Source organism: Martes martes, assembly GCF_963455335.1.
Source record: "Martes martes genome assembly, chromosome: 5".
NCBI lineage: Eukaryota > Metazoa > Chordata > Mammalia > Carnivora > Mustelidae > Martes > Martes martes.
Window position 1 is genome coordinate 76,729,818 of NC_137892.1, and position 20,074 is coordinate 76,749,891.

The 20,074-nt window shown below is 37.8% G+C and overlaps 1 protein-coding gene across 1 annotated transcript in view; it reads left to right on the forward strand.

Annotated features, from left to right (window-relative positions):
- DEPDC1B (DEP domain containing 1B) overlaps window positions 1-20,074 on the forward strand; it is a 76,188-nt gene that overhangs the window by 26,092 nt on the left and 30,022 nt on the right. The window contains exons 3-7 of the mRNA XM_080803801.1: window positions 6,703-6,838; window positions 11,091-11,218; window positions 12,514-12,644; window positions 14,565-14,612; window positions 18,596-18,736. Coding sequence (XP_080659927.1) covers window positions 6,703-6,838; window positions 11,091-11,218; window positions 12,514-12,644; window positions 14,565-14,612; window positions 18,596-18,736 — 584 coding nt within the window. The remainder of the gene's footprint in view (window positions 1-6,702; window positions 6,839-11,090; window positions 11,219-12,513; window positions 12,645-14,564; window positions 14,613-18,595; window positions 18,737-20,074) is intronic.

The window sequence follows — 20,074 nt, forward strand, 5'->3', positions numbered from 1 at the left end:
TATTCTATCAATATACCACAGTCCCATTTATCTGTTCCCCTTCCACTGGAGATTTGTGTCGCTCTCGTTTCTTTCCTTTTTTTTTTTTTAAGATTTTATTTATTTATTTATTTATGTATTTATTTGTCAGAGAGAGAGAGCACACAAGCAGGCAGAGTGGCTGGCAGAGCCAGAGAGAGAAGCAGTCTCCCCGCTAAGCAAGGAGCCCAATGTGGGACTCAATCTCAGGACCCTGGGATCATGACCTGAGCTGAAGGCAGCGGCTTAATGGACTGAGCCACCCAGGTGTCCTTTTTTTTTTTTTTTTTTCATTTCTTTGCTTTTATAAACAATGCTGCCACGAGCATTTATGGGCATGTCTCCTTTTGTACACGTGTAAGGGTTTCTTTAGGCCACCCAGAGTTATATAGAGTAGAATTAGTTTAGAGGATATTGCACGTTCAACTTTACTAGGTAATGCTAAACTGTTTTCCATAGTGGCTACACTAAGTTTTACCTCAGTAGTAGAAAACATTTGATATTGACTGGACTTAATTTTTTGCCAATGTGTTAAGTGTGAAATGCTTGTGATGTTATTTGATTACTCATGGATCAAGTGTCTTTTTTATGTTTATTCATCATTTTGATTCCATATCTGGAGATGCCTGGTTCATGTCTTTGGTCTTCTTCAAGATTTTTTTTTCCTTATAAATTTTTAGGAGTTAAAAAATATATATATATTCTGGGGGTGCCTGGGTGGCTCAGTGGGTTGAAGCCTCTGCCTTCCGCTTGGGTCATGGTCCTGGGGTCCTGGGATCGAGCCCCTTGTTGGGCTCTCTGCTCATCAGGGAGCCTGCTTCCCTTCCTCTCTCTCTGCCTGCCTCTCTGCCTACTTGTGAACTCTGTCAAATAAATAAATAAAATCTTTAAAAAAATTAAAAAATATATATATTCTGGATATTAATCCTTTTTGTCAGTTATTTGGATGCAAAGATCTCCTGTTTTTTTTTATTTTATTTTATTTATGATATCTTGACAAGCAGAAAAGTTTTTTTATTTTAATGTAAAATGAATGTGTCAAATCCGTTTTTATACTTTGTGGTTTTTGTATCTTGCTTAGCTGGAGTTCTTTCATTACTGAAAGTCAGAGAGATATTTTAAGATTTTATTTATTTATTTGACAGAGAGAGATCACAAATAGGCAGAGAGGCTGGCAGAGGGAGAGGGTGAAGCAGGCTCCCTGTTGAGCAGAGAGCCCGATGCGGGCTTGATCCCAAGACCCCGAGATCATGACCTGACCCGAAGGCAGAGGCTTAACCCACTGAGCCACCCAGGTGCCCCTGGAGAGATATTTTCTTATATCATAGTCTAAACCTATGATTTTTATTCATAGTGTGAATTTGAGATTGTTCTGGTTTTCTGTTTTTGAAAATCAACCTACATCAAACATAAATGGCTTAAAGCATTTTATTCTGCTCGTGGTTTTTGTGTCAAGAATTTAGAAAGAGCTCATCTGGCAGTTTGCCCATTACCCACAATGCACCAGTTGGGCTATGAAATTCACTTTCAAGATGATTTCTTTCTCCGCTCAGAGATGTGGTTGGTGCCTTTGTGCTTCTTGGTCGCTCTCTCTTTTTACATGGGGTTTGGTCCTCTAGCGCATCTTCACATGGGTTATGCTTTTTGCAACATGATGGTCTTAGGGTGGTCACTATCCTTACATGGTGGCTGACTTTCAATCAACCTTGGTCATGTCCCAAGAACGAGCATCCCAAAAGGAAGTATTTCCTATAGGCAAGAAGAGAAAATTGCCAGGTAGCTAAGAACTATGCCTAGAGTTTATGAGGATTGCTCACATTTAAGGGTTGGGGTAGAGAAATAACCTCATCTTGTTGAATTTTTGACCTCATCAAAGTCACATTGGTGAAGAGAGTCACATTGGGGAAGGTTGGGCAATACTTTTATGGCCATCCTTGCAGAATGCATTCTGGCTACAAGGACATTCATTTGCAAACTATATTCATCCCCTGCATCATGACTCCCCAAATATATCCCATTATGGCATCTCATAAAGCAATCACAGGCCCATAGCACTTCTAAAATACAGTTGAACATGTGTTTGCCATTCCTTGATTAGGGCATAATTCTACTTCCTGTGAGTGATTCTGCACGGCTCCTGGTTCTTCCCACTGGAGTCTTGACTCTACATGTTAAGTCATTTTTCCTTTTCCATAAGAGATGGCCCATGTTTGCAGGGGAATAGCTTTTTCATATACTTCCTGGTTAGTGAAGTTTGAGATTCTTGACTGTTTTTTACATTCGAACTGTTTGCTTTTTAGTCCAAGTGGATGGTGATTCTCCTAGTATTACTGTCTTAAAAATTCTGTGGGTTTTCTATGAATTTTACTGTGGCTTATTCCATTAGGCAAAAGTCACACATATGTCTTTGAAACAGGTTCTTTTTTTTGCCTGGGCTGCTTAAAAGTCTGCTGTGGCCCATCACCTTAAAGAGTCTTAAACTCTTAGTTTATCCAAGATGGTCTATAAGGTACTGCCTTCAATCTTGTTGAAGTTATAGTAAAAGTCTTTTTTTTAAAGATATATTTATTTATTTTAGACAGAGAGAGAGGGGGGGAGAGAGAGCGAGCAGACACATGAGTGGTAAAAGGAGCAGAGGTGGAGGGAGAGAGAATCCTCATGCAGGCTCCCTGCTGAGTACAGAGCCTCATGTAGGGCTTGATCTCACAACCCTGAGATCATGACCTGAGCTAAAGTCAAAAATTGGCTGTTTAACCAAATGAGCCACCCAGAGGCCTCAGTAAAAGTCTTTTATGTGACTGCCCTCAGACCATATTTTACTAGAGACATCTTGAATTTGATATTGGTCGTAAGGCTATTTTTACTTTGAGAACCTTTTGTTAGGGTTGAGATTTGGGAATGAGAAATAGTTTTGTTTTTGAATCAAGTCAGGGCTCCTTTGTATTTCCTATAAATTTTGGTTAAAAACTCAAGTGGTCCTCTTTTCTTTTATCTCTATCTATCTGTACCTTGTTACCGAGGCTAAAAGAAACCAGTTGGCACTTTAAGCATTCATACCCCTTTTCCAGATCCACCTTTTGTGTTTTTCATGTCTCAATGGGGGACAGTTTTGACTGAAATTGGTACCACTATGCAACAGAGGTCTTTCGTACAGCCTTCAACCACAACTTCCTCACAGAGCTGCCAGCCTTCGCCTAACAGTCTCTCTGAGGTCTCTGGCTTCACTGTCCGTCCTGATAGAAATGCCCCAAATTTCTGTTAAGCATCTCTGTGGTTGTGTAACAAAACTAGGCGCAAGCATAGTGGCTTCAAACAGTCCTTGTTATTTTCACATACTTTTGTGGGTCAGGAATTTGAGTATATAACTCTTAACTGGATATTGTCTGGGGCTGCTGAGCCTGGAACGTCCACCTCCAGGATGACTTCTGCACGCCCAAGTCTGCAGCTGAGGTGCTCCTTGACCTCAGTTTCCTTCCATGCAGTGTCTCATCATCCACAGCTTCTTTTTGTGGCTTAGGCATCTTAGCATGCTGCTCATGGGGGTGTGGCCCTCTGTACATGGTGGCTGGTTTCTAAGAGGGAGCTTGGCAGGAAGAGTGGGAGTTCTCAGAGGCAGAGAGGGCGTTCCAGGCTGGTTAAGGGCTAGTACCTACAACTGGCACAGTCTCACTCCTACCAGCTTCCAGTTACCAAAACAGTTGGAGAGAGCTCACCCAGACCCAGAAGAATAGAGAAACACACTCTAGCTATTGATAGGGTAGTGGCAAGATCCCTTCCAGAGGAGTATGTGGAGGGGAAGTGTGCTCTGTAGCAGAGATGCAATTTCACATTTCCTCAAAGGATAAGCAGTTGGACCAGAACTCCTTATTGAACAGTCCACACCTTCTCATTGATCTGTAATGTCTTTTCTATCATAAATCAGGGTTCTGAAGAAATGGGTGTGTTTGTTTTAGATTGTCTGTCTAGGCCCATCATTTTCACCTGGGAGCCATTTTGCAGGGGACAATGTCTGGGAAATTTTTTGGTGGTCACCCTTGAGAGGCTGTGCTGTTAGTATCCAGTGGTTGGACACCAGGGAGGCTGCCAACAGGTAGGCACTGCACAGGACAGCTCCCCACAACAAGAATTATCCAGCCCCAATTGTCAGTAATGCTGAGGCTGAGCATCTGCGGTCAGTGCCATCAGTGCTGCCCTACTGTATTATCTGAATGAGACTTGATGGCTGGTAGGGCAAGTTTCTCATTTCGTTTTTCTTATTTAAGAATGTCTCGATTGTTTTTGGCCTCTTGCATTTCCATGTAAATTTTATAATCAGTTTATCATATTTCATAGAAAATTTTTATATTTCGATTAGAATTTCTTTGTAAGTATATATCTTCATGAGGAATAGTTATGTTGACATTTTACCATTGAATATGGATATTGAATATTAGTATTTACCAACATGATATGTCTCTCTATTGATTTACTTCATTAATGTCTTTCAATAAATCTTTATAATGTACTTATTAAAAGGCTGGCATATCTTTTGTGCAAGATGGTTTGTTCCCTTGGCCAGTTAGTTCTGAGGCTTTTAGTAAGTTGCTTTCCTCTTTTGGGACCTCATTTTCCTAAGTAAAAAATGTGACGTTTGGATGAGATCATCTCTGGCAGGCTTTGAAGCCTGAGATCACATGATTAAAGTGTTAAAATGACACGGAAAACTTTGAGTGCACACAGTAAAAGTAGTCCATTAGGGGGAGCTCTTCTACATTTCGTCTCTGGCGGGGCAGCTGTAAAGCTCGCACCCTGGCTAGCGATGACTGCACATGTTATGACAGAGACCTCCTCTTCCCAGGGCAGTGGAAGAACGTGGCTCCCTGGTATCTCTTCAGTCACAGTTCTCTGCGTAAGAACTTCTGTTTTGGTTTTGGGAAGTATTACTTGTTTCTGGGTGTTGGGGATACAGGAAACACATTTTGAACCCAGGAGGCTGTTTATGGTAATCCAATGTAATCCCTTTATTTGACAAATGAACCAACTTTGACTTAGAGACACTGTTACAGAGTATTCATGAGAGAATTAGGGCTGGAACTCAGGTCAGATTTTCACATTTTAGTTGAAGGGGTTGGGAGGGTTAACTGTGGTATCAGTGGTGGGCTGGGGGTAGGGATGGTGTTGAATTTTTAAAGAACTGACAGATGGGTGACCTGTGATTTCCCTGGACGCATTATATGCGTATGTGAATGTGGGAGTGTGTGTGTGTACCCGAGTGTGTGCATACGTGCTATACTTTGGTTGACAGTAGGACTTCCATTGTAATTATTAGCTTCTCATAGATAGGATTGGACTTCTGTAAGCCAGCCTTCGCTTAAGAGGTAGAGTAACTTTGACTGGCTTTAGTGATTTATTTAATTTGTATTTTGGAATTGTTTGGAAATACCTGCCTTGGCAACCTGATTAAAAAATTTAATCTGTCTTTCATTTTATTTGTCTTTAACTCGACTTAATGATTTCATTTTTTTCTCACTGACTTTTCAAATAAAGTGGAATTACTGGATATTCTTTTAGAGAAGATGAAACTGGACTTTTTTTCATTAGCCATCCTTTTTCAAGTCTATTGTGACTATTTTTGAAATGTTCCTCCATAGTGCTTATTATATGTGATTCTCCTGATTCACGTCAATACAGACTTTTTTGGTAAACTATAGACATTTAAAAAATTCTTTTTTTCTATATGTATTTAAAAATAAGATATTTATCATTTATTTGGATTATTTTTCCTGTGGGTATTATAGATAAAATTTTAAACCTTTATTTTGGCTTAAATAAATAAAAAAGTAAACTACCTATTGGCTTCCATGTAAACATTAAGAAGGAGAGTTCTTGTGTTACTTTTTCATGGCAGTGCAATCTATCTTTTTCTAATCGAAAAAGATCCTCTGAGGAAAATGTTTATTTAACTACCTTCTGTTGTTCTTTACCAGGTATAGTCTAGAATAGTTTAAAGATTAGATTGTATTTAGGCTTCTATGTTAGTCCAAGGAGTGATGGTGCCAATGTCTTGGAGAGGTAGGGCAGAGAAGGGTACAAAAGGCAGAAGAAGGACATTGGGCACCTTCTAACCTCCTTCAAGATCAAGGCTTCCATCTCATTGTGAAGTGTTCCATATTCAAGGATAAGAGGATTGTATTTGAAATAGATGTAAAAATGAATAATAGGCTAAAATATTTTTGTGCCAGTATACTCTTTCTCAGCAAGTGTCACTGAGGATTAGTCTGTCCATAATTTCTCTTTGCATATGTACCATTTATAAATTTTGGAGAATTGTGAGACGGTAAGTATTTTGAGCTTGGTGAAAGAAATGGCTTGCCCTAGCAGCTGTTAAGAACATCTTTAATCATGAAAATCGTTTGATAAGAGAATATATTTCTATTTCTTTATTTCATAATGTATCAAATGTTTGGTTCCTGTTTTTCTTCATAAATGTTTATCTGATAGGGATAATGAATGAACATTGGAAAAACTCATTATGTTGGGTACAGTGAGCCACATGTGATAATTTGATTGAGCATGACTTCATTTATTATCTGAGGTTTGGAATTATTATATAAATTCCCAAGGATACAAGAAATGGGAACTATTGTTAAAATATCTGTGTCTCCCATTGACTATAATAATAGAGATTTCTTTTTTGGTTTTTAGATTTCCTCCTTCCTCACCCCTGAAACCATATCCAAAGAAGCCTACATGCCAAAAGGATGTTATTAAATTTCCAGAATGGAATGACCCCCCACCAAGCACTTCACAAGAGAACATCCCAGTGAGGCCAGTTGTGATGGTAAGTGTGTTACTAAAAGCTGGGCAGGGAGGTGGGGGTGGAGCAGGTTGGTGATGGTGGTGGTGGCGGCTGAGGGCAGGGCTAGCAGCCTCCAGATGTGGGAAATGGTCTGTAAACCATCAGCCTTAGTCTACTTCTTTCTGTGTACAATGGTCCCAATGTGCTTTAAAATAGTATCTTACATGTCAATAGCTGAGAGAACAGTAAGAAGGAAAGATTAGCTGTTAGACTTTTTCTCTCTTTACTGCCAACATTTTGACTGAATACATGGTAGGTATTTTTTGTAGGTTCAGACCAAGCAGGTTTCTGTGGCAACTCCCTTATAATCTCCTTTTCTCCTGTGTTCTAGAAGTTACTCTTCTCCCTCTTTGTATCTTCCTGAATTTTGTTCTAACTATTACTAATTGAGAGTGGGAATGTTAGGGTGTGAAGTATTTTGGAATGACCCCTAATAATGAACAAATACAGATTCTGCTAGTTTGGGGAAACCTAAGCTTATTGTAGAATAAAGTAATTTGGGGGGGTACTTTTTCCTTAAAATAGTACCAGTAGCAGACTACCATGATTGAGACAATGCTAGAAAATAAAATACAGAGAGAAACTTTCATATGGCAGTTTTTAAGAATTGTACCCACACAAATATTTTAAGTTAATTTAGTTTGATAGATGTCCAGTTCAGACTTTTCTTTGCAAAGATGTGATGTAAACATTTTTAGGCAATTTAATTAAAAGAAAAAGCAACTTTTTTTTTTTTTCCTAAAGAGATTGTATTCTCAGTTTGAAGAAAATAATAGTTAAGAAGCTTGGGCTTGGGGCACCGGGGTGGCTCAGTCGGTTAAAGCCTCTGCCTTCAGCTCAGGTCATGATACCAGAGTCCTGGGATCGAGCCCCGCATTGAGCTCTCTGCTTGGTGCGGACCCTGCTTCCCCCTCTCTCTGTCTCTGCTTGCCTCTCTGCCTACTTGTGATCTCTGTCTGTCAAATAAATAAATAAAATCTTAAAAAAAAAAAAAGAAGAAGAAGCTTAGGCCTTGGGGCGCCTGGGTGGCTCAGTCGGTTAAGCATCTGCCTTCAGCTCAGGTCATGATCTCAGGGGCCTGGGATCAACCCCTGCGTTGGGCTCCCTGCTTAGTGGAGGGTCTGCTTCTCCCTCTGCCCCTCCCTGCCCAGCTTGTGCTTACTCTCTCTCTCTCTCTCAAATAAATAAAAGCTTAAAAAAAAAAGAATCTTAGGCTTTTTCAAAGATAATTCAAGGAAAAGAGTGGCACTAGTGACAGAAATAGGGACTCCATAGGGGCTTGCAGGTTTGCAGGATGGCAATGAATTTAGTTCTAAATATGTTTGGTGATAAATATGGCCTGCATTAAATGGAGGTATCTCATAGGCAGATGGTGATATGATCCTGGAATGTAAAGGTGAGATCATATTTGGAAGTCATTAATTTATTCATTAACAAATATTAAGTGTCTGCTGTGTACCATGCATTGTGTTAGCTCCACAGATACAGGGTTTTTTTTTTTTTTTTTTTTTTTTTTCACAGATACAGTTTTAACACTAAAAAGGCTCATAGTCTAGTGAAACATACAATACGAAAATAGAGAATGAGGAAACAAAGTGGAACTACTTCGGGTATTTAAAGACTTTTAATTCATTCCTAATGAGGAATACTTAAGATCTTGTTGGTAGTTCCTGTCCCAGAGAAAGTTAAAATGTAAGCTCCATGAGATCAGGTACATTTTTTTTTGAACATTTGCATTTATTTTATTTATTTTTTATTAATTATTTTTATTAACATATAATGTATTATTTGCCCCAGGGGTAGGTCTATGAATCGTCAGGCTGAACATTTGCATTTAAACATCTAACTTGACCCCATTGGTAGGGTTTTTATTCAACAGACCTTTTTTCTTTATAAGGTCATCTAGTGTTGTTTGTACAAAAGATAAAATCCTATATTAAAATAATATGTATTTATGTCATAAGTATAGTAACTTCCCTTTTGTATTCCACCTGGTTCTATGAAATTGTAATATTCCTGCTATCATCTATAGAACCAAGTACTCATTAGCACATTTTAATGCTCCAATGACAATGACTTGTATCTTCTGTTTTCATTTTCTAATTTTCCAGGAGACCTGAAGTGGGTATACCAGTGTCCTAGATTCATCAGCCATTTTCTCCTAAAGCTTATAATTTCCCTCATTATCTGTACCTGTGTTTGTTTTGATGCTTGTATCTTGTACTTCCCTCTTAAATGAAGTAGGAGAGATTTGCGCTCCCTGCTTATTGTAATTCCAGCAAAATTTTGGCTGCTGCTTCTTGAGCCATGTCCACAGGAAGACTGGGCAGGGCAGGATCTGTTTCCCCACTTGTGCCTTGATGTGGGTTTTAGAATGGTGAGGTTCATAGTCAATAAAGGAACAGTTCATCTTTCTTAAAGAACTTCAGCTTGTCATTTGTTTCTTCTATTTTACTTTCCCTGTTTCTATTTTTGCCTCCTCTTTGCTTGTTGGTTTTTGTTTTTGTTTTATCCTGTTTTTTCTCTTGCTTTGCCACTGTTTTATTATTTTATTTTTTTACTTGTATAAAGCAAAAAAAATAATAAAAGTCTTTTTTTGCTGAGGGGCAGTACAGTGTGAAAAATAAGATATGGACTCTGGAGCTAGACTACTGGGTTTGGATCTTGGATCCTCCATTTACTAACTATTGGAGCTTGTTTCTCTGTTTTATTCATTGTGTTTGTGTCTCAGTTTTCTTAATGGTGAACTTAATGGTGAAAAATGTCATTATTTTCTTAGTGATAATAGTACCCTCTGGGATAGGCTTGTTGTGAGAATCAGGTGAGTTTATAACTATAAAGCACTTGGAATGGTGGCTGGCACACAGGTGTTCACTAACTGTTCATTACTATTGCTGTTAATCATTTATTTAATAAAATTGTTTTCAGGCAGAAACAAAGGAAAATAAATTACTTATGATATCATCCAGAGAGAATTAATATTAACATTTTTGTGGTGTGTCCTTTTTTCCATACAAACTTTTAACACAAAAATGAGATCATGTTGAGCTTTTCATAGCCTGTGTTCTCACTTAGAACACTGTGCTTAGCTTAATTTTTCATGTTATTAGACATTTGACATCATATTTAATATCTGTATCTTATCTAACATGAAAGTAATATATTTTATTTGTCCAGTCCTTTACTGTTAAATATATACTGTGTTTCCAGTTTTTTAGGAGACAATGTAATAAGCAGTATCTTTAGAGGTAAATAGTTGAATATATCCATGGTATTTCTTTTTTTGTTGTTTTTTAAAGATTTTATTTATTTATTTACTGAGAGAGAGAGAGTGGGAGCATGGAGGGAGAAGGGTAGAGGGAGAGGGAAAGAGAATCTTAAGCAGACTCTGAGCCCAGCTCGGAGCCCGATGTAGGGCTCGATCTCACAACCCTGAGATCATGACCTGAGCTGAAACCAAGAGTTGGACTCTCAATGGACTGAGCCACCCAGGTGCCCTCATGGTATTTCTTTAAGATAACTTTTAGAAGTAGGTTTGGTAGGCAAATGCAACAGTTTATATGCCTGCCTTCAAAAATGAACACCTAATTTAGTTATTTAAAAAAATTAACAAATCCTCATGGTCTTCAACTTTCTTTTGTAATTCAGCAACTTTCTGGCTCTGTTTTGCCAAGTTTATTAGATTTTTCTATAATGATACTTTTGTAAAAAAAAATATTACAGAAAATCTTTGTAAATGATTGTGCTGTGGAGCTCTTTTTTTTCTGCCTTCTGTAGTTGCCTAAGATCTGGGGGTGGCTCAACTTTGTACTTATTTGATCTTTGATTATAAAAAATAGAGAATTTTTGAAAGTAATAGACTTTAAGTTTGTTTTAAACAATCACTCCATTTGGACAGTGTGTAAATATGGATAGGTATTTGACTTAATTCTGAATTTTATTTCATGGCTACATCATTGATTAGTTGGAATTCCCATAGGGAAAAAATAGTCAATGTCATGCTTATTGCCATCATTCTTTTGTAATTCATGAATACTCATTTATAATGTGACCTGATCCTTAAGAGTTATATTTCACTTCTCTGTAGTCCATGCAAAGAAAGTTTGTTCATATTTCTAGCTCTTATTTTAAATTGAATTATAAAAACGAAGTCAAAGAAATTTCTGATAAAATCATACCACTATCTATTGAAATATTTGCCCTCTTTCTTTATTTCTACCCTCCCCCCAATTAGAACTCAGAGATGTGGTTCAAGCGTCACAGTATTGCCATTGGAGAGGTGCCAGCTTGCCGTCTCGTCTACCGCAGACAGCTGACAGAGGCCAACGTAGAAGAGATATGGAAGTCTATGACATTAGCATAGTATGTGCATTTGATGTTAATGAGAATTTTCAGTATTGTCTGTTTTTTTTTTTTAAGATTTTATTTATCCATTTGACAGACAGAGATCACAAGTACGCAGAGAGTCAGGCAGAGAGAGAGGAGGAAGCAGGCCCCCTGCTGCGCAGAGAGCCGGATGCAGGACTCGATCCCAGGACCCTGAGACCATGACCTGAGCTGAAGGCAGAGGCTTTAATCCACTGAGCCACCCAGGCGCCCCAGTATTGTCTGTTTTGCTTCTCTATTACTCTCTGCACATTTAATTTTCTGAAATTGTGTTTTAAAATCTTTGTATTAGGGTCGCCTGGGTGGCTCAGTCATTTAGTGTCTGCCTTCAGCTCAGGTCATGATCCAAGGTCTTGGGATTGATCCCTGCATCGGGCTCCCTGCTTGTTAGGAAGCCTGCTTCTCCCTCTTCCATTCCCCCTGCTTGTGTTCCCTCTCTCACTGTGTCTCTCTCTGTCAAATGAATAAATAAAATCTTTTAAAAAATAAATAAATAAAAAATAAAATTTTTGTATTATTTGTTAGCTATGCTGCTTAGCCAACATAATTTAACTGAATTCTGGAAATTTTCTATTGTCATTTATATAATAGTTAAGAATAGAAATTTAAAAGTTCTTGAACTTTCTAGTAACCCTGAAGTTTGATGTTTAATGAAACACAATGGTAAATTTGGTCTTCTAGATAGTTGTTATACTATAGGTAACAAAGTAAATGATATCATAAAGCTAGTTTTATTCCCCCCTTACAAACATACTAGTAGCAATTTCTCATCCCTGAATAAGCTGGTTTTTGTTTTTATAATATCTATACTTATGAAATAATTTTCTTGGCATTCAAGGTGTTATGTTATTAAATTAGTGGAGCAATCTGTTAATGATCAAATGATCTTTTAAATTTTTTTCATCATATTAAATTTCTAGCTTTTTTGCCAAAGATTGGATAAAATGCATGAAAATGACACATTTTTGAGATTGATCTTTTACATGCCAGGTTTTGGGGTAATATTAATTTTTATTTTTTAATTTTTTATTAAATTAATTACTTTTTTAAAAGATTTTATTTATTTATTAAGCAGGCAGAGAGGCAGGCAGAGAGAGAGGGGGAAGCAGGCTCCCCGCCGAGCAGAGAGCCTGACGTGGGGCTCGATCCAGGACCCTGAGATCATGACCCGAGCCGAAGGCAGAGGCTTACACCCACTGAGCCACCCAGGCACCCCTGGGTAATATTAATTTTTTAAGAAAAGTAATTAATTTAATTATATATCTTTACAGTTTACAGAAAGTCCTTGGCCTGGATTCTTTGGAAGAAGTCTTAGACATTAAACTGGTTAACTCCAAGTTCATCATCCATAATGTGTATAGTGTGAGCAAGCAGGGAGTTGTCATCCTTGATGACAAGTCAAGTAAGTACATAAAAACCATTCTGGACCCATTTGACCCACTATGTTTTCTGCACAGGTCCATCTGCTGCTTTATTGACCTTTTCCTAAACCTTCAATAAATATACCCCCTCATTATGTATAGCCTTGTCTCACTATCTCATGCCTTTTTAAATAATTGTGTGGATTAAGGAAGTGTTGAGGAAAGGTGAACATCCAGGAGTCAAAGCCTCAGCACAATCCATCTGGAGGCTAGTTCAATGTTAGCCATGCTGGGCATTAATTAGTTCTGTATTCACAGAAAAATCCCTGAAAAGTAAGTTTAAGACCTGAGTGCTTGAGTCAGTTTGTGACTGACTGGATCTTGGAAATTGATTTTAGGTTTCAAGTGGGTCTGATTGATTTTCGGTTCTTACTGACCTTTTCATTATGGTGTCTCTGTGGTAGATTTTCTGGGACAGTCTTGATTTATGTCATTTTTTTTTCTTGTTAATAAAGGTAGCCCTTTAAATGCTGAAGGTGCTTTAATTTTTTAATACCTTTTCTTCCAAGCCAGTTTACAAGTCAGGAAAAAAAGACATTTAGCAGCTGCCTATCCTGTTTTTTTATTTGGAAAAACAAGGATAGAGTACCTGTAGTGGGCCAGAATCCCCAAACTGATTTTAAAGCTTTCTTCTCTTGAATTGAGGATGGGTCAGAATTGGATGGATTTTTTGGAATGGTTCTTTTTACTTCCAACCCTTGATTCTCGGAATAGCTGGAACTAGAATGACATTTGGATGTGGGAAGATGGTACAATACTTATAGGTTTTTATAAATTATTATTAAATTTAGGGCTGGAGGCTCCTGGGCAGCAAGACAGAACTCTACCTGAAGGAGCCTGAGCAGCTGTGAAAGGGAAAGAGGTTTTTCTAGGTCCTGATTCCTGACAGGAGCAGAATGTGTCTTTGAAACTTGAAACACCTCCTCTTTTATGTAGCCTCTATATTGGGAATGGAGGATCCAAGCAAACAGAAACAAATTTATGACTTTGTGAGTTGTCAGGTTAATATCAACCTATACAATTAAATTACATAAAATGATGGGGATATTGCCTTTGAAATACATCTAAAATCCTTCCACATTCTTTGAGTAGAGCAAACATTAATACCTTTACCTACCAGTTAGATGATCGGTCATCTTTTGTCTTACCAAGTTCTTAGAAAGAAGAGCACTTCCACAAGCCTCAGGTTCATTAGAGTTAATACAGTTTGACCAGTGTCTTTGCAGTTTTTCACAGAGTGAAGGAAATGGAGAAGTAGAAGCATGAGCGCAGGGCCATCTCATCAGATGTCTGTGTCAGGACCAGGAGGGAAGGAACTCAGGAAAAAGTCTCAGCTGGGATTTTTTTGTAGCAATGTTAAAAGTTATTATTTTAAGGCTGCCCCAAAACTAATAGCCTGTATTAGTCTGTCAGTGATAATTCCTCATTTTGAAAATTGAGACATGCAAAATGATACTTATTGAACAATGGACATAGAGAATTTACCCCTTTTTGGGGGGGGGGGTTGGTGAACTGAATTCACAAATATAGTTGGTAACTTATACTTTTTTACTTTTTGTCTTTTCCTTCTTCAATTCTTAGGGTATCTGGTTAGTTTGTTTGTTTCTTCAGAATAAACGATCAAATTCCTGCTTTTCACCAAAGCTTTAAAAGGTGCATCTTGTCCTTTGTGAAATTTATAGGCATGATCTGTACAAGTCCATGTTGTGACACTGCTCCTAGGAAAACTTTCCAGTGCTTACACATGCCGTTCTCTTAATAGGTGATGTGCGATTTATGATTGGCAGATATGTTCATATTATTTGGGCAGGTTATACATTCTTATGATTCTGTGTATGTATATAATTCCTTGAGTTATATGCAGTGAATCAGATAATCTTTTTATTTTCATTTCTCTGCAGAAGAGCTTCCTCATTGGGTACTGTCAGCTATGAAGTGTTTGGCAAATTGTAAGTACAAATTATCCCCTGTTTTATAAGATGAACAGAAATTAGTGCCCTGAATTAGAAAATATTTTTGTTCAATAGCCTGAACATTGATTTGACACCTGTGAGACTGACAGTTAATTATTTGGGGACCAGTGTGCTTTTAGTGAATTTGTGATTTGGTGAAAGGGCTGTTACAGAACATTTTTGAAGGAATGTTGTTCTTCTCTTTTCTGGTGAATATAATCCCACGACAGATAAAATCCGTACTATGTCTTCTGACTGTTTCATCACAGTGAAGAAAAATTAGTTACATTGAATATAATATTGTACAGATAGCTGCCTGTTGACAATTTATACACTTTTATTTTTCAAATCTCTTTTTTTAAAAATTTCTAAAACACATGTTCTCAGTTATACCCTGTATTTACATCTCAGTGTGCTCAGCAGATCCTATTTACTATCTACTGTTGACACAATCTACTATTGACATAAAGAGATGTTTCAGAAGACTAGGCTGATTGATAAGCAGGATGGTTTGGAAGGAGAAGAACTTTCATATGGAGAAACAAGGGATATTTCAGTTATTGGATGTAAGATGATGGGGCCTGAATCGTGGTGGTCCTTCTGAGAATTTGCATAGGCTTCCACAGTCCCTTTCATGGGCATAGATATTCACTTCACTGGATATCATAGGCACTGTAAAGAATGTTAATTATAGTATCTCACTAACACTGCCATTTTTCTGCGTATTTTTTAGAAGGTTTAACCCAAAGAAGGGATTCTAATGGTAAATGGCTTAACAAAAACAAGGGATTTTAATAAGAAGAATTCCAGTTATTTTGGTTGACTAATAATGGTGATATTTGGTCTATGGGGTCTTTAAGCCTCACAGATGGCCTCAGAAAGGAACCTTTTGGGTAGGGCTAGCATGTACACATATAAGTGTAATAAAATTTTGAATTTGTAGACTCTGAATGATTTATTTATCTGGTGTTAGTTTTGTCTGATTATAGAATGAAATTAAGGTAACTATGCAGTTTATTTTAGGTAATTTCAGTCATAGTATATGGACAATGATCATATACTATCATTTTAAATATGAATACAATTATTAGCTTGTGTGAAGCCTAAAGTTTTCTGTGTTTAACTATTAAATTTTCATTGGTTTTTGCTTAATATTCTGGAAACTCTAAGATGTAGAGTGGTTCAGCTTGGGAGAGTGCTTTTTATTCTTCCTGCTCAACGATTTGAAGTAAATTAAATTTAAATTATATCTTTGGCCAGAGTTGGCAGTGATGAAATAGAAGGTATAAATGCAAAGTTAAATTACCCATTCCTGAATTCCTGGCAAACCAAGGATTTGGAAGTTGATCAGCTGCGAAAGAATAGAGGAAACTGGTAACAAATCTAGGCTACAATATGTTCTGTAATGCGTATGAAGATGTGGTTGTGATATAGATTTTTCAGTGATGATCAAAATGTAGTGACGAGTACAATTTTTCCCTCAAGGGAGTAGTAAACGTAAAGCCACAAAAACTTCTGAAAGAAGAGTAGACTACCTGGAATTACTCAACAATGGAGGGGAAAGATGTAAAGAGCAACTTCACAATGTTCTCTGCATGTATGAGGTGTCTTGTGTTAGGTGGAAGTTCTCAGGAACAGGGACATGGCTCACGTGAATTGAGCGCAGTGCTTTGCTGGTGGTTGGCATATCCATAAGAACGCTTGTTTGTGTGTCAAAGGAAAAAAAAGGTGACCAAAGGGCAAGCACGTCTTTTTGAATAGTTTTGTGACATTATTAAGTTTTCCAAATTCTCATTGGCCTCCCAAATTTACTTTGAGTCTTTCAAAGTCATGACCTGTTCCTTTTCCTTCTTATCCTTATTGAGGCAAGATTCCCATTAAAGTCATCTAATAGGGGACAACAGAAAGGATAGGCTGGCTGACTTACAGGATATTTTGAAGGCCTCTGCCTTCTTTTCTGTAAAGTTGCTACTCCCCTTTTCCTCACAGGCCCATTGGTAGACCAATATACACGTAGGTCTGGGTACTGTCATTATTGGCCAGCCTCATGGTTGGCCACAGAATGATGGACTGATAGTAAATATAAAAACAGGTTAACTGTGTTTTTCTTCCTTGTGCATGTAGATTATAAGGATTCAATAAAGAAAAGAAAAAAAAAACCAGATACAGGCAACAATTCTCCAAGATCAGTCAGTAAAAACATTTATAAAAGATATTCTGAAGATGATGATGATCATCATCTTCAGAAGATAATTAAGAAACAAAAAGTCTTAGAAGTATGACCTCCTTTCATAGGGCCCACTTTACACTTGCATTTTTATGGAAATTTTATGGGACACTGCTTACACACTGCTCACAACCGCTTACCATCAATCGCTTACTTATCTGGGAGGGAGTAATTCAAGACAGTGTGGATTGCTTGCTGAGCCATACCAAGCTAATGATTTTAATTGACTAAGCTTGGGGTATTTCAGAGGAGGAAGCAAGCAAGAATGGTGGCTCTGTTGGCTGCTAAGTTAACATGGTACCACAGATAGGTCTTTTGTTATTTTCATTTTAGTCAATCAAATTGAGTTATTTCATAAGAAGTATACAGAATATTGAAAGGTAAGAGGGTTTTTAAGGGGACCAACAAAAAGCCATTTTCATGTGGTCCCATTGGCCTTGAAATGTAAAGGCCCAGAATGTTTAACTGGTTTTTTTGGTTTGATCCTTTCTCTTTAGTTGGAGTGATTCTGATAGAAGGGTTTCTTTCAACTTTATTGGTTTATCTTTTGTTTCCCTTAGAATAGAGATCTGTTTGGGTCTAGTTGTTTAGTCTTGTGTTCTGCGGGCCCAGAACTGACCAGTGCACTTGCACTCCTTTCTTCCATGCTGTCATGGAAATTGAGAGGACTGGCCAAACTGTTCCTGGTGAAGCTGCTTGCCATTTCCCTCAAGGCATGGGCAGCTCCGGTTTGTATCTCCACTTGGTAATGTAAATCTGTGGTCTGTGTGTGGTTTCTTGGGGGCGTTTGGTGCCATATCTATAGAGAGCTATGCATTTCTTCTTGTTCTTCTTTGGTCCCAGATACAACAGAATCTTTGCCTTGCTTCTGCTTAGGGTATGGCTGGGACCGCATTGTTCCAGGCTTCTTTTAGTTACTGCAACTTTGGAATATGCCCTGCTTGATACACTAACTTTTGAGGGTTGGTTGGAGATCAGATAGTGAGTTTTATAGTTAGAATGAATTATAGAACACAATGTTAAAATCGTCTTTTTTGAATATCTTTAAGAAAAAGAGTAAGTTTTTATTAGTCTGAAGTAGTTTAGTTCAAGGTAGAATTTGATAAACTCAGCTCTGACTCTAGGATTTCATAATACAGCAGTGATAAAATAATGAAAAATTTTGCAAATTGCTATATAACTTGCTCTTACATATGTGAGCTAATTATCATCTTGATCAACTGTGTCAAGACTAGGAAAATGAATATTTCGCAGAAAATAATCATCATCTACATTGAACAAAAATGTCTTTCAGAAGGTTGTAAAAGAAAGAGTGGGCTTCTTTTAAAATCCAAGTAAGCCATGATTTCCCTCATTGTTTTTTTTTTTTTAAAGATTTTATTTATTTACTTGACAGACAGAGATCACAAGTAGGCAGAGAGGCAGGAAGAGAGAGGGGGAAGCAGGCCCACCGCTGAGCAGAGAGCCAGATGCGGGGCTCGATCCCAGGACCCTGGGATCACGACCCGAGCTGAAGGCAGCGGCCCCAACCCACCGAGCCACCCAGGTGCCCCCCTCATTGTTTTATAATTATGATTTAGACATAAAGAATATTTGTGTAAGCAAATGTATAATGTCAATTTAGATAGTGCTAATTTCCCCCAACTTATCTGATCTTGGTATCTGTACACACCATACATATGCATAGAGACTAATCCTTAGACGTGGTCATCCCGTTAATGTTTCTTTTTCTCTCTCTCTCTTTTTCTAACAGGGCCTAATTGTTCGGATTTGAAGCAGCCTATGTATTTAGGATTTGAAAAAGATGTCTTTAAAACCATAGCAGATTACTATGGTCACTTGAAAGAGCCTCTACTTACATTTCATCTTTTTGATGCCTTTGTCAGTGTATTAGGTAAGTTGGAATATAATGAACATGTGTCTGTGTTATTGACATTGAATCATTTCATTTCCCTGTCTTGAGACTTCCATTAGTCAAACCTCCATAGCATATTTGTTTTTGTCTTAAAGATGTTATTCCTTGGGGCGCCTGGGTGGCTCATTGGGTTAAGTCTTTGCCTTCGGTTCAGGTCATGATCTCAGGGTCCTGGGATCGAGCCTCATCAGGCTCTCTACTCAGCAGGGAGCCTGCCTTCTTGCCCCCTCTGCCTACCTCTCTGCCTGTCAAATAAGTAAATAAAAAATCTTTTAAAAAAAGATTTTATTCATTTATTTGAGAGAGAGAGACAGAGACAGAAAGTGCAAGAGAGAGAGCAATCATGAGTGGGGTGAGGGTTAGAGGGAGAAGCAGGCTCTTTGCTGCGGTGGGAGCCTGATGATGACAACGGACGATGATGACGAGGAGGGATGGATGGACATGCAGCTCCATCCCTGGACACTGGGATCATGACCTGAGCTGAACGCAGATGCTTAACTGACTGAGCCACCCAGGAGCCCCTCCATAGCATTTTTGAGATAAAAACTGATGAGGTGTTTGCCTGGTTGCAGTCCTACTCTATGAAGGAGGAAAAGAAAATGGTTGAGCTCTGTCAGGAAACTCAAAGTGAGGGCCAATAGTTTTTACTTCTTAAGAAAGAGTAATATACTGTTGTCATTTTTATACAAAAAAGTACAACTTCTGTGGTAGAGAAGAATGTAAATTTGACATTTACTGTTCAGAGTAAATCTACTACTCTGGATATGCCTTCATGAACAGTCAAGTTATGGGAGATGTATTTTCATTTAGAAAGCTAATTTCCTTTCATAGAAGGAACAGGTTTTTGTAGGACTATTTGTTATTTGTGACATGACAAATGAATATAGTAACTTTATCATTCTCTGAAACTTGTTCCTATTCTTCACATAGATCTATACTTCAGAATTTACAGTGTCAAAAAAGCAGGGTAGAAAGGAAAAACAATCCACATTATTGCTATAGGTCTTTTTTATATTATTCTTTTCTTTTTGGATATCAGATTTTCCTGTTGCTATTGTGATTGTTCAATAAATATTATTGTATTATTGTCAAAATGTTTTAATGACCATATCATTATGTCAGTATCATGCTCTGTTATGTAAATTTGTGGGCACTTGCATACTCTTTTTCCTGAGTGCTGTGGGGTTTAGCCATCTTTCCCTTCCCTTCTCTTCCCATCTTATTGGTTGCCGCCATAGTATCCTCATAAAATAAAGTATCAGCAATATTTGAATAATGTACCTGATCTTACAGTACTTTAAATTTTAAGATTCTGTA